This window comes from Eublepharis macularius, chromosome 6 (genome assembly GCF_028583425.1).
Source record: "Eublepharis macularius isolate TG4126 chromosome 6, MPM_Emac_v1.0, whole genome shotgun sequence".
Taxonomy (NCBI): domain Eukaryota; kingdom Metazoa; phylum Chordata; class Lepidosauria; order Squamata; family Eublepharidae; genus Eublepharis; species Eublepharis macularius.
Genome location: NC_072795.1, coordinates 38353084 through 38365652, shown reverse-complemented (window position 1 = coordinate 38365652; position 12569 = coordinate 38353084). Strand labels below are relative to the sequence as shown.

At 44.9% G+C, this 12569-nt stretch overlaps 1 protein-coding gene across 5 annotated transcripts in view; it reads right to left on the bottom strand.

The window, feature by feature from the left end:
- The window catches only part of LOC129332006 (phospholipid scramblase 2-like), a 31049-nt gene extending 19366 nt beyond the window's left edge, over window positions 1-11683 (bottom strand). The window contains exons 1-5 of one of the 5 annotated variants that reach the window (XM_054982753.1): window positions 11519-11678; window positions 11061-11282; window positions 9966-10067; window positions 7335-7367; window positions 1947-2123 (exon numbers count right to left, since the gene is read on the bottom strand). In XM_054982753.1, coding sequence (XP_054838728.1) covers window positions 1947-2123; window positions 7335-7347 — 190 coding nt within the window. In that variant the 5' untranslated portion in view covers window positions 7348-7367; window positions 9966-10067; window positions 11061-11282; window positions 11519-11678. Of the gene's footprint in view, window positions 1-1946; window positions 2124-7334; window positions 7368-8884; window positions 8978-9965; window positions 10068-11060; window positions 11283-11518 lie in introns of all 5 variants that reach the window. The other 4 variants (XM_054982752.1, XM_054982751.1, XM_054982754.1 and 1 more) reach the window with 4 other exon arrangements.
- Between the last annotated feature and the right edge of the window lie 886 nt (window positions 11684-12569).

Sequence of the window (12569 nt, the reverse complement as noted above, 5' to 3'; positions counted from 1 at the left end):
TATATAACAAACATGGAAAAGAGAAGGCTTCTCTATAGGTGCATGCACCATATTTACTTGCCTGACCTTCAGAGAAACAAGAGTTAATTTGTTGGCCTCTCTGGGCCAATTATGACACTCAGAATTCCTGGAAAGAGCTCTCAAGATATTTTTAATCTTTAAAAATAATAAAAAGAGGTTGTAACATGGATGGAGACCTCAGCATTGGTGAGTGTGGGTTAAAGACAATTTTCCTAACCTGAAATATGGGTGTTGATGACTATTTTATGCTTAATACTAATGGGGCCCCCTCAATTCCAGAGCCCCACACACCTGATTTTTAAAGAAGAAATATGCTAGGGAACTTATTCACAGAGCTTCCAGAAATATCTGATTTAGTTCTCAATCTGACATTTGTGGCAAGAAAGATTAAGAGAAGCTTAAATCCAAGGAGGAGAAGAGTGGTGCTCATTGGAACATGACCCAAAGAGGTATTTTCCTCGTCTTTTCGAAAAGCTGTTGAGCCTAAAATTCACAATGAATTTTGCAGCCCTGGAAATCAGGAAATAACAATATGCTTGGATGAGACTTTTTCTGTCCATTGGGGGAGGGGGGAGAATGCACTCTTATGATTATCTGAATTAAATCAAACTGAAATGTATGTGTGTGTGTGTTTGATTTTTGTATTCATTTTATTATTTTGTCAGTTAAACTGACAAAGGGGATACTCATCATATATATTAGATTCAAATCTAACTCTGTATTACAGTCTGAATTTTTTTTAATTTGCAATTTTCCTCTCAAAAGAAAAAAAAGCTGCATCTGAGCCTTTATGTCTCCCATAAAATCATCCAGACTTTTATATACCAAAAAAGACTCAAAAATCCACTAGAGGGCACACCAAATGTTTACAGTTCACACACTGACTTTTAAAAAAATCAACAAGCTGAACTTCTTGTTTGGCAACAGATTTTCTGTTTGGGGAGCAAGGTTGCCTCATTGTTGGCAGATGGGTTGAAGGCCGACCAGAGACGGCACCTTCTCCACTTCTAACACATTCAGAACATAACAGCTTGATTTTATTGTATTGTACATTTTATTTTATTGTAAAACTATTTGCTTCTGGAAGGAGATTACAGCTGCAGGACAAATGGAAAAGGCTGGTGGGCCAAAGATTGAAACAATTAGGCTTTACTTCTGCCCTCTTACTATCAATAGAGAATGGTAAATTACTTTGGCATAAAAAAACAGCAGTTATTGGAGCTTGATTTTAGAAGTACAAACCTGCATGCTAAAAGGGTGTGCTCTGTTTCCTATTATGGATTAGAACCTCTGGTAACCCTCCCTACATATTCAAAATCTTTAACTATTCCTAAATATCGTAATACTTTTTAGGCAGCCAGATAAAATGCCATTCCATCGCCTAAATTAAAAGGTCGATTTGCAGGAGCCCCTTTTTCAAAACGTTTGTGCTTTTGTAATACGGGGAGGATGGATACTTTGGCTCACAATTCTTGAACACCCTTTATTCAGAGAAGACAGAGAGAGATTGATAACTTCGCCATTAGAGAAGATGGACCTATAGCGATCAAAGTCTCTCTTTGTGATAATAATCCCAAGTACTACTAAATTTCTAGCTTCTGTTAGTATCCAGCACAAAATTAAAACTAAAAACCTTTTATAATTAGAGCAGGCCTTGTAGGGTTTCCTCCCCTTTTTTGGTCATAGCAGTGTGGCTAGGCTTAAGGCTATGGCCATTAAAGCCATACCATAAACGAGGATGGAAGCAGAATTTTTTAAGAGGTGGAGATTTCTCACATCTTAAGATCTGAGTTGTATTGTAAAACTGTTAAAAAGTCTATACAAACTCTGAAAAGGAAAATAATTGTAGTTGCAGGAATACCCCCTCCACCAAATATTACCTTCATTTTATTGATCAAAATAACAAATCTGCTACAACTGCTTACCTGGGAAAGCTGATGCAGAGGCATACATGGGAAATCCATATGTAGCTTGAGCTCGTTGATAGCCTGCTGCAGGTGGATATCCTGGCGCAGGTGGATATCCCGGGGAAGGTGAATATCCCGGTGGAGGTGGATAGCCTGGCCCTGGATTCACAGGAGGTTCAGGTGTAGGCTTACTTGCTGGAAGAATGCAAAGACAATCAGGCTTACTTTGTTTCTCCATTTTCTGTAACTACTTAATGGCCCAATGTGCAGTAGGTTCCGTGGAATCCCTGCTAATTACAATAATGTATACAGAGATTTAATATCCATTTGTTTATACTTAGAAAACACCAAAGCAAAATACTTGAATTAATACCCTAGGGGACTTGCACATGTGGATGACAGTCTCTTCAAAATGCTAATGTATGTAAAGGTAGTTCCCTGAGCAAGCACCAAGTCATTGCTGATCCACAGGGGGACATCGCATCTCGACGTTTTCTTGGCAGACTTTTGTTATGGGGTGGTTTGCCATCGCCTTCCCTAGTCATCTAAACTTAACCCCCAGGAAACTGGGTACTATTTTACCGACCTCGGAAGGATGGAAGGCTGAGTCAACTTTAAGCCGGCTACTTGAACCTAGCTTCTGCCAGGATCAAACTCAGAGCAGAGCTTGGGCTGCAGTACTGCAGCTTACCACTCTGTGCCACGGGGCTTCCTATGCACAAGACCCTGGGGGACTTGCACATGTGGATGACAGTCTACTCAAAATGTTGTATCCATTTTATCACAGTGTTCCTTCTTTACGTTTTCAAATGTATGAAGTGTTCTATTTAACAAACTTCAACTTTAACTTTGCAAGTTTCATAGTAACAGTAAATTCATGAAGCTGGAGAGTTCTTTTTAGCATATTTCAAATTCTGAAATTCAAAATATACCAGCATTATATACTATTATCAAAATATGTTTGCTCTGCTCATTACTCATTGCAACATTTTTATAGTTTTCTATTGTGGCTGCCCAGGAACACATGCATAGCTATTCATCATGAAAACTGGCATGTAAAAGATTTACATTTTGCTCAGGAGAAAGTAACATGTTTAGAAAATGAACAGTAGTCTTGTAGCATCTCGAAGACTAACAAAAATTTAGTCCAGCAAAAGCTTTTGTAGACTAGAGCTCTTTTCTTCAGATGTTGTGAGTATACCCTCATTATGCAGTTATGCTATGCAAGTGATATTTTATTTTATTTATTTATTTATATTTCAATTTATATACCGCCCATCCCCAGGGGCTCTGGGCGATGAACAGTTTAAAATCAATAAAAACAAGAAAACAACAATACTAAAATCAATATACAAAACAATAATTAAATAAATTAACCAAGTGCAATGGTGGGGAGACCCCCCCCCCCGGAAGGTGGGAGGCTGACATGGCATCGCCCCCTTCAACCACCGAATGCCTGGTGGAACAGCTCTGTCTTACAGGCCTGGCAGAACGATAATATGTCCCGCTGGGCCCGGGTCTCCATTGACAGAGCGTTCCACCAGGCTGGGGCCAGGATTGAAAAGGCCCTGGCCCTGGTTGAAGCGAGGAGGGCTTCCTTAGGGCTGTGGACCACCAGTAAACATTTATCCGCTGATCGAAGCGGTCTCCGGGGAACATACATGGAGAGGCGGTCCCGAAGATATGCCGGTCCCAACCCGCTCAGGGCTTTAAAGGTAAGAACCAATACCTTGAACCTGATTCGGAATTCAACTGGAAGTCAGTGCAGCTGGCGCAGGACAGGTGTGATATGTGACTGGTAGGATATACCAATCAGGACCCGCGCCGCCGCATTCTGGACCAGTTGTAGTTTCCGGATCAGGCCCAGAGGTAGCCCAGCGTAGAGTGAATTACAGTAATCTAGCCTGGAGGTGACTGTTGCATGGGTCACTGTAGCCAGGTCCTGGGGCATCAGGTAGGGGGACAAGTTGCCTGATCTGACGAAGATGGAAAAATGCAGACTTGGCAACCGCCGTGACCTGGGCCTCCATCAATAGGGAGGCATCCAGGAGCACGCCCAGATTCTTCATCACTGGCAAAGTTGCCAGTGGTGTCCCATCCAGGGCAGGGAGCTGGATCCCAACATCTGGCAGCCCCCGTCCCAGCTGCAGGACCTCCATCTTCAACGGGTTCAATTTCAGCCTGCTCTGTTTCAACCATGCCGTCACAGCCTCCAGAGCTCTGGCCAGATTGTCTGGGGCCGTGTTTGGCCGGCCGTCCATCAACAGAAAAAGCTAGATGTCATCTGCGCACCAACTGAGTGAGGGGGCACATGTAGATGTTAAATAACATCGGGGAGAGTATCGCCCCTTGGGGAACCACACACACCAAAGGGTGATGGGGCGGATAGATCTCCCCCGAGTGCCACCCTCTGTCCCCGACCCTGGAGAAAGGAGACCAGCCATTGTAAGACTGTCCCCCTAATCCTCACGTCGGCAAGGCAGCTGGCCAACAAATCATAGTCGACCATGTCAAACGCTCTATCCTGGCTGTTTTGGACCCAATCCTGGCCATTCAGGGCCGAAATTGGGCCCAAAATGGCAAAAAGGGGCTGAAAATGGCCAAAAAGGGGCCCAAAATGGTCAGGATCGGGCTGCTGCTAAGTGGGAGAGTGATCCACCACCTGTCAGAGGCCCGATCAGGGCCATTTTGGCCCCAATCCAGGCCCAAATGGGCCCAAATGGCCAAGAGTCAGGTGGGTGGGGCCACCTGACATGTGACCTCTTTGGGGAACTGCTGGAACTGTGTTCCTGTGCGTTTCCCCTCAAAATGAGCCCTGATTGAATGTAAGGGTCAAGAAGATATGAAATTCAGGAAGCACAGGATGAAACGTAACTAGGTAAAATTCAGATGTAATCAAGAAAAATACAGAGACCATTCACTAGTTATGCTAAGCTAGTGGGAAACTCCCAACAAGAAACTGCTGAATTGGGATTCATATAGAGGTTTTACCCTACCTCTTCTGCAGGGCTGCACAAAGATTTCTGAGCACTATATTAACAAAACATGAATGTTCCCACACATTGCATTATTAACTAGTTTAGCATAACCAATATTCTCTCTCTCTCATGTTTAGATTTGAACTTTGCATAATTACATTTCACCCTGTTGTTCCTGCATTTCATGGCCTCTTAACCTAACTGTTTGATTTTATATACCCACTCCATAAAGGGTCTGAATAGTGAGAACCCACTCACAGCATCTAGTCTATGAACACTTACTCTGCAATAAAATATTTTGGCTTTTAGGGTGCCAAAAGACTACGGCATATTTTTGCTGCAGCAGTCTAATATGGCTATCACTCCAGAAATCACTTGGCGCAAGTTTGTGATGTCTCAAACAGCACACACATATTCACAACATGAACAATGTCTAATGCCCTGAAATATAAATAAAACCAATTTTAAAAACCTATTTTCAAAAATCCTATTATGAGCATTCATTCAAATAAAAAAGGGAAACACTCAGACACGAGGTAGACTTGCTCTGATGGCAAATTCTTTCTCCCTCACTTCTGAGATTAACTGCAAGTCAGCTTGATCTCAGGACAGGTGAGAAAAGTCTCTGAGCAAACTATAAACACCCTCTTGTTTTTATTCCGTGACCAAGATTGTAACCTCGGACAAGGCTTGTCCCAGAGGTGTTTTGAACTCGTAACAGGGATGCACGATTCAGGTTTCTGATTCCAGTACAGTACCTGAATCGGACCCAATTTGTAATGATTTGGAAACCCTGAATCAAAGCTTCCCAAAGTGAGGGCTGCCACCGCTGTGCCCTCTCACCGCCCAGCTGATCAGCCTCCCCTCTCCCTGCCAGCCAGGTAATTGGGATGGGTGGGGGTGGGGGGTTTGCTCCCCCTCACTTCAGTATGCTCCACTTCTTTATGGAGCAAATTGAAGTGAGCTAAAGACCAGAATTCTGGTCATTCTGGATTTTTTTAAAAACAAAAATGGCTCAAAGATTGAGAAGAATCTTTGCGGGGTGCACACCCCTAACTCGTAAAAAACTATGGCACCAGATTATGAAATGTTTGTATGACTGTCCTGTTACTCAAGCTTGTTGGGTGCCATGCATTCTGGGAAAATGTAGTTCTGAAGGGATGTTTTCTATTAACCTTTTTGATCTTTTATTCTGTAAACAATTAGTGCTAAGGTATACGTATAAGGTTCTCTGATGTAACTGTTCTTTATGCATATGAGCTAAGGAGAGTATGCACCTCAGCTTCATTTGGAAACTAGCAACAAAGCCAGTCTTGGGAAAAAATACAACAGGATCTAGAAAGGGGAGGAAGGGCAGGTGGTCACTGCCGCCTTCTCCGCGCCTGAACCCAGCTGGCTGAGGGAGGGGGCATTGCCATCTGCTCCTTGCCTGATCCTGGCCGGGTAAAAGGAGGGGCAGGCATTGCATCTTGCTCTGTGCCTGATTCCTGCCAAATGAAGGGAGGTGGGCATTGCTGCCTGCTCCACGCCTGATCCCAGCTGGGTGACGGGGGGTGGGGGTGGGCATTGCCTCCTGCTCCACACCTGCCACGTCCTCCGCGCCTGATTCTGGTGGGGTGAAGGGAGGGCGGGCATTGCCACCTGCTCTGCTCCTGATCTCGGCTGGATGAAGGGGGGAGCGGGCATTGCCTCCTGCTCCACACCTGATCCCGGCTGGGTGAAGGCAGGGGGGTGGGCACTGCTGGCTGCTCTGGACCTGATCCTGGCCTGGGCTTCCCACTGCAGCAGTGTCCTCTGGAGGCATGCCAGGATAAGAAGTGAGTTGTCATTAATATGGCTTGCCTTTTATATAATACGACAATAAACATTTCTTTATAAGATTACTGTTAGCTGTCTTAATTATTTGAGGGTATTGGCTGAAAGGGGAATTGAACTGGCATGCAAAGTACTCTGACAATAAATCCCATTTCAGACATAGAAAAAATGTTGGTGTAGCATACTATTGTGTTTCTAGTCCTGCTTCTGTAGTATGAGTTATGTAATGTTTAGCAACTCTCTACTTCTGGCAGTATCAAATAAAGCTGGAGCAAGGAGCCCTGGTGCAGACAAAGCATTGCTGATGATCCCTTTTTTTTTAAATTTATAGCCTGTTTTTTCTCCCCAATACAGACCCAAAGCAGCTTATATCACATGCTTTTCCTTTTCTCCACTTTATTTTCACAGCAACCATCCCATGAGGACAGTTAAGATGTCAGACTGTGATGGCCCAGATTCATCTAGAGAGCTTCCATGATAGAGCAGAGAATGGAACTCAATTGTCCCAGGCCCTAGACATCTACTCTGTTATGCTGCATCATCTGGCATGTGAAGATGCATATTCCAAGACAAAAAAACAGAGTTCTAAAAAGGAAAAAAATGTTTTACTCACGTTGCATTTCCATGGCTTTGTATGCAATGCTATCTGAAAAATAAGATACTTGTATTTCAATATAAGCATACTTATTTCACACACCCACCCCATGCACCCAGTTTTCTGCTTTGGAGTCACTGATCAAACAAATGTAGAACATTTGGCCAGCCTAAATCAAAGATGCCATGGAGCCTACTTTACTTTCAAAGGACTTCTTCCAGAGTTATTAGGTGAGCCACTGAGACTCATAACAATAAAGGAATTAAGTATGTGCAAGATTCATAGGCAGAACTTCATTTTCAAGTCAGTTTTCTTGGTTCCGAGTGTCACATCATTCCTTACACCAGTGAAACTTACCACATGACACAGAGGTTTTTTCCATGAAAAACAAAATCCCCTCTTCCTATTTAAAGTTGGGTCAGTTCCATTTCCAATGTCAATTCTTTCAATATTGTCAACATTTCAATTAAAAACATGCATATGTGAACTGCGATCATACTACAGCAGTTTTACAATTGCATAAAGAGTTATTCTCCAAAATTCTAAAAGGTATTTATTTTATAAACAACATAAAGAGACCCACTGCAAAGTTAAATCGATTAAGGGAAACCATTGCAGTCAGTTTACTCATTCCCCCTTACTTCAGAACTAAAACAGAATAAACTATTGTAGAATAAACACAACATTGGTGTGTACGTTGGGGTGCTTTTACACATGTGCACAACAGGATGGGCCCTCAGGCAGCAATCAATCCATCATCATTGGTTTACACAGACATCCTGAACAGTGAAATGTTGGATGACACGGAGTCTGAGAATTCACAATCTCAACCCATACACTGTAAGGGAGAGGGCCTGCTGTACGTACAGAAATCCTGAGGTAAAATCCACGGTTAAAAGGATCACAAGCAGCAGAAGGACCTTGTCTATCTGAGGCTCCGAAAAGTTGTGCCAGTTGGATTAGACCATATTGAACTTGGTGGGCATGACCAAGGAATAAAAACAGCTAAATTCCTGTAGTGTCTGAAGGTACCAGAGAAGCCTCTTCGATATACCAGAACTGTTATCCAAGCCATGGATTGTAAATCCTTGCTTAGCTATCATTTCACAGGGCAGCCTCAGGCAGTAAAGTAAAAGAAGTAAAACTATTAACATTTTACTGACTGACTTGTAAAATTGGATTATTTAGAGGATGAGCAATATCAGTACCCCAAAGCATTAAGTAACACTCAAAGAGCTATAGAAATAACAATGAGCAACAGGTGGAAATAAGCTTAGAGCAGAATAAGCTTACAGCAGAAGCAACAAGGATTACTTTATGGAATTTGGAGCATGGCTTCTGCTGGATAGCATCTCTTGGGGACTGTTCCTGCTTGGCAGAATCCACCTGGATTCCATGGAACCATCTTGCAAGGAACCACCCACCCACCCTGTCTTTTGAGAAGTATTTAGAACTCTGTGTTCGTGATCTCAGTTCTAAATGGGTGTGGGAAGTATTTTATCTCTGTGCTCAAAGACCCACCACTGCCTCTGTCATGAGTCAGCCCCAGCCCCAACTGGCCACCTTACCTAGTGCCTCAGAGTCCTCCTCAGAGTCCTCCTCAGAAGATGAGCAGGAAGGGCCAGCAGGATCTCCTCTGGAGTTGGAAGCCCCTGCAGAAGCTATGGGAGAGGAGGAGCAGCCAGAAACTACTGCTGCTGCTCCAGAGGGAATTCAGCAGGAACAGCCTGGAGCTTCTGCAGAGACTGTCAGGGACGAGGAACAGCCAGAAACCTCCACAGAGGCTGTAAGAGACAAAGACTCCCCCAGGGCAAGAGCGAAATCCGAGCCTCTGGGGCCAGCTGAAAGGAGGAAACTTAGAGATAAGGCAGCGTTCCTGGAAAGGCGGAGGAGTGGCCGGCTACTAGCACAACACCGGGCTGGGCTGTTCGAGGGAGAGGCAACAGCTGCCCCTCATTAGGACAGCAATAAAGGAAGACGCTGGGAAGACCGAAGCGTGGAAGCAACTCAGCTTGCCACTCCCTGCTACCTGGACGGTCGTGTACCCTGCTCTGCTGCTTGCTTGGACTTTGACCTTGGCCTGCCTATTGACTACTCTTCTGCCTGCCCCTCTCTCTCTCTGACTGATAGCCTGATCCTGACACCTGGCCTGACTCCTGGACCCCGGTTTGCTGTCTGGTAATCCTGAACTCCTGCCTGCTGTGTTCAGCCCTGCAGTACCAGTGAGCCTCCTGCCTGCTGTGCCCAGCCCTGTGCGCGACAGCCTCTTACAACTTAAATATCAACTGAGCCCTCACTTCAAACTACAGAGGCAGGTATATTAGAAAATGACTTAGATTAGTATACCATTCCACAGTCAATATCACATCACATTCAAGAATTCACAAACAACACCGAAGCTTAATTGTTACCATATGACCCTTCACTCAGATATCTGCCTTCCCCTGTCTCTGTACCAGGAAAGCAGTGCAGATGGCCCTGTAGAACAAGCCTGTCAATTGTTACCGTATGACCCTTCACTCAGATATCTGCCTTCCCCTGTCTGTATACCAGGAAGGCAGTGCAATTCCTCCTGCAGAACAAGCCCATCAATTGAGTCAGCCCAGAAATTCATGGATGCAGTGACACTTTTTATTTTAACGCTATCACCTCTTGGTCCTTCCTAAGGGCTTGGAGCAGCTAGGTTGCAGTTTATGCAGATGGGGAAACAGTAGGACGGATATCAGGTCTCTGCATGGAAGTGTGGTGCATCTGTAAAGTGAACAGTGGATTAAGAGGAAATGAAAACATGTTCTTTAGGATGCTTCCACCAGCACAATATACTTGTGCAAACTATGCCTGGACCACTCATGAATCAGCCACAGCAGCCTTTCACAATCACCAAGACCCACCCCCAGTAGCTCAATGTTAACATGTTGCAACTCTTGGAGTAGTGGGTCAACTTCTGAAAGCACTGAAGCTTTTCAAGGCCTCAAGATAAGCGACATTCCATTAAGCCTCTACTAAAGGGACTTTTAAAAAAGACTAGGCAGTGGCAGCTGTGCTCACCAGTGAGAAAAGTAGTTGAAGCTGTTAAATAGGTTGGTTGTTGTGGATTTAATAGGTTGTGTTAAATAGGTTGTTGGGAAAATCCTGGAGATTTGGGATGGCACCTAAAACCACAAAGTCCACCCTCCAAAACAGCCATTTTCTCCAGAGAAAGCTCATCTCTGTAGTTTGGAGGTCACTTGTATTTCCAGGGGATTGGTAGGCCTCACTTGGAGGCTGGCAGACCAATAGTGTTGAACTAGGATGACAGTCATTGCTGCATAAATAAATGCTTCGGTTTTTAAAGGTTCAGGGGAAGGCACAATCATTCAGTTTCTCAAACAGCAACTTCCCCCATAAGAGCCCACTTGTGAAACAGGAAATATTAAAATGTGGCTTAGGACACGCAGGGAAGGAGAGGATCTGCTTCTTTATGGGAAAAATGTTATTTCATGGAAACGTCCAAGAGTTTTCCTCTTGTATAGTAACGTTCGCTCTTGACAATTTAAAATGCAAAATTAGTTTTGCTAGTAAGGAGTGCATATGTTGGAAAACAAACTAGTTCCCTAAGGCGTGGTTACCCGATTCTCCTCGCAAGAGGTAGAGATCTGGGGCGTGTTCGAAGACTTAAGCAGGTGGAAAGGAATGGAGGAGGCAGTCCCTGCCCACCCCGTTCCACCCGTAGGCCGATAAAAGCAAGCCCTGGCTATCTCCGACCTGCAGAAGTTGAGCTGGTAACTCTTCGCAGCCCGATGAGATCATTTGTGTTTCTCCAGCCCACGCGTGCTCGGGTGATAACAGTTTGTTAAAGCTCAAGGGCTCGTTTAAAATCCTCCTCCCAATGACGATGATTTAGGGTTAGAGTTGCCACTTTTAAAAGGATAAAATCGGTGCTGTTTAAGGGGCTGCACAGCAGGCAGAAAGACAACAGACGACCACCTGCAATAATAAATGGAGGGAGGGGGGTGGAAACTCTTCTGACCCGTTGGTGATTTCCCACGTGCGAAATAACAAAATCGCAACCCGCGACTGAAGGCAGAGCGCTCTGGTTTCCTGCCTCTTTTCGTTTCCTTGTAACTTTCTGTTGGTTGGGAAAAGAGCGGAAATAAACTGGCGCCCAGTACAGAAAAGCGGGACCCTGTCTTATTCCGCTGGCTTCTCTCCGCGTTTCTTACCTAGGGAAGAGCGCTCCTTCGGAGATTACGTCGTGGCTTTTACCTCCTCCTCCTCCTCCTTCTCTATCTAGATCAGGCGAAGAGAGAGCCGCTCCTCCTGTCGAAGACCCGCCCTGCGCTGCGGTGGAGGCGAGGGAAGGGAGGGCTGCGGGGGACTTGACAGCAGCCCACATTGGCGCCCGAGAAGCGAAAGGAAAGGCAGGAGAGGCCGGGGCAGCCTTGCCAAGCGCGGGAAGAGAAACCGGCCCCTTCCTTTCCCCACCCAGCGCAAAGCTCTTCTTACGCAGCCGATCCCTTTTACAAGCTTTCCAGCTGCCTATTTCTCTATAGCAGACCCAGCGCTTAAGTGGTTTAGGAACTGAATCTTCCTAGAAGCCAAGTTACCAACCTCCAGGTGGAATTACAACTGGTCTCCAGGCCGTAGGGATCAGTTCCCCTGGAGAAAATGGCTGCTTTGGAGGGTGGACTATTATGTCATTATACCCTGTTGAGGTCCCTTTCCCCCTCTTCAAACCCTTCCCTCTCCAGGCTCCACACTCAAAATCTTAGGGTATTTCCCAACCAGGAGCTGGCAGCCTTACGGGATGTTCAAAAACAAAAGCCATCTGATGCCTTTTATTAGCACAGTCTCAGTGAGTACGTGAACTATAAATCACATACATGCATAAAATTAAATTGTGTACAAGCTTTAGAGTTCCTCAGAACTCTCCACTAAAAATCAGGGAAGGGAAAAGGGGGCTGCTTCAGGCCATCATCCTAAGAGGGGCTCTCTGAATTCTGTGTATAAAGTCACATAGATTTGACTGGTGTAGTAGGTCTGGGTGGAGCTAATACCAGGTTGCACATCTGAGCCTCTAGAAAGAATAGGGATGCAGTGTAGCCTCCAATCACAAATCTAAAAACAAATATAAAAACTGAGTGAGTGATCAGATGTGCCTCTAACACTAAACGGAACACAGGTTGCTTTAAAAGGCTGAGGGCCAAGCTACACATGACGAATGACACTTGAACGGCAAGTGGATTTAGTGGAGGGCAAGTGAACAGGGAGAAA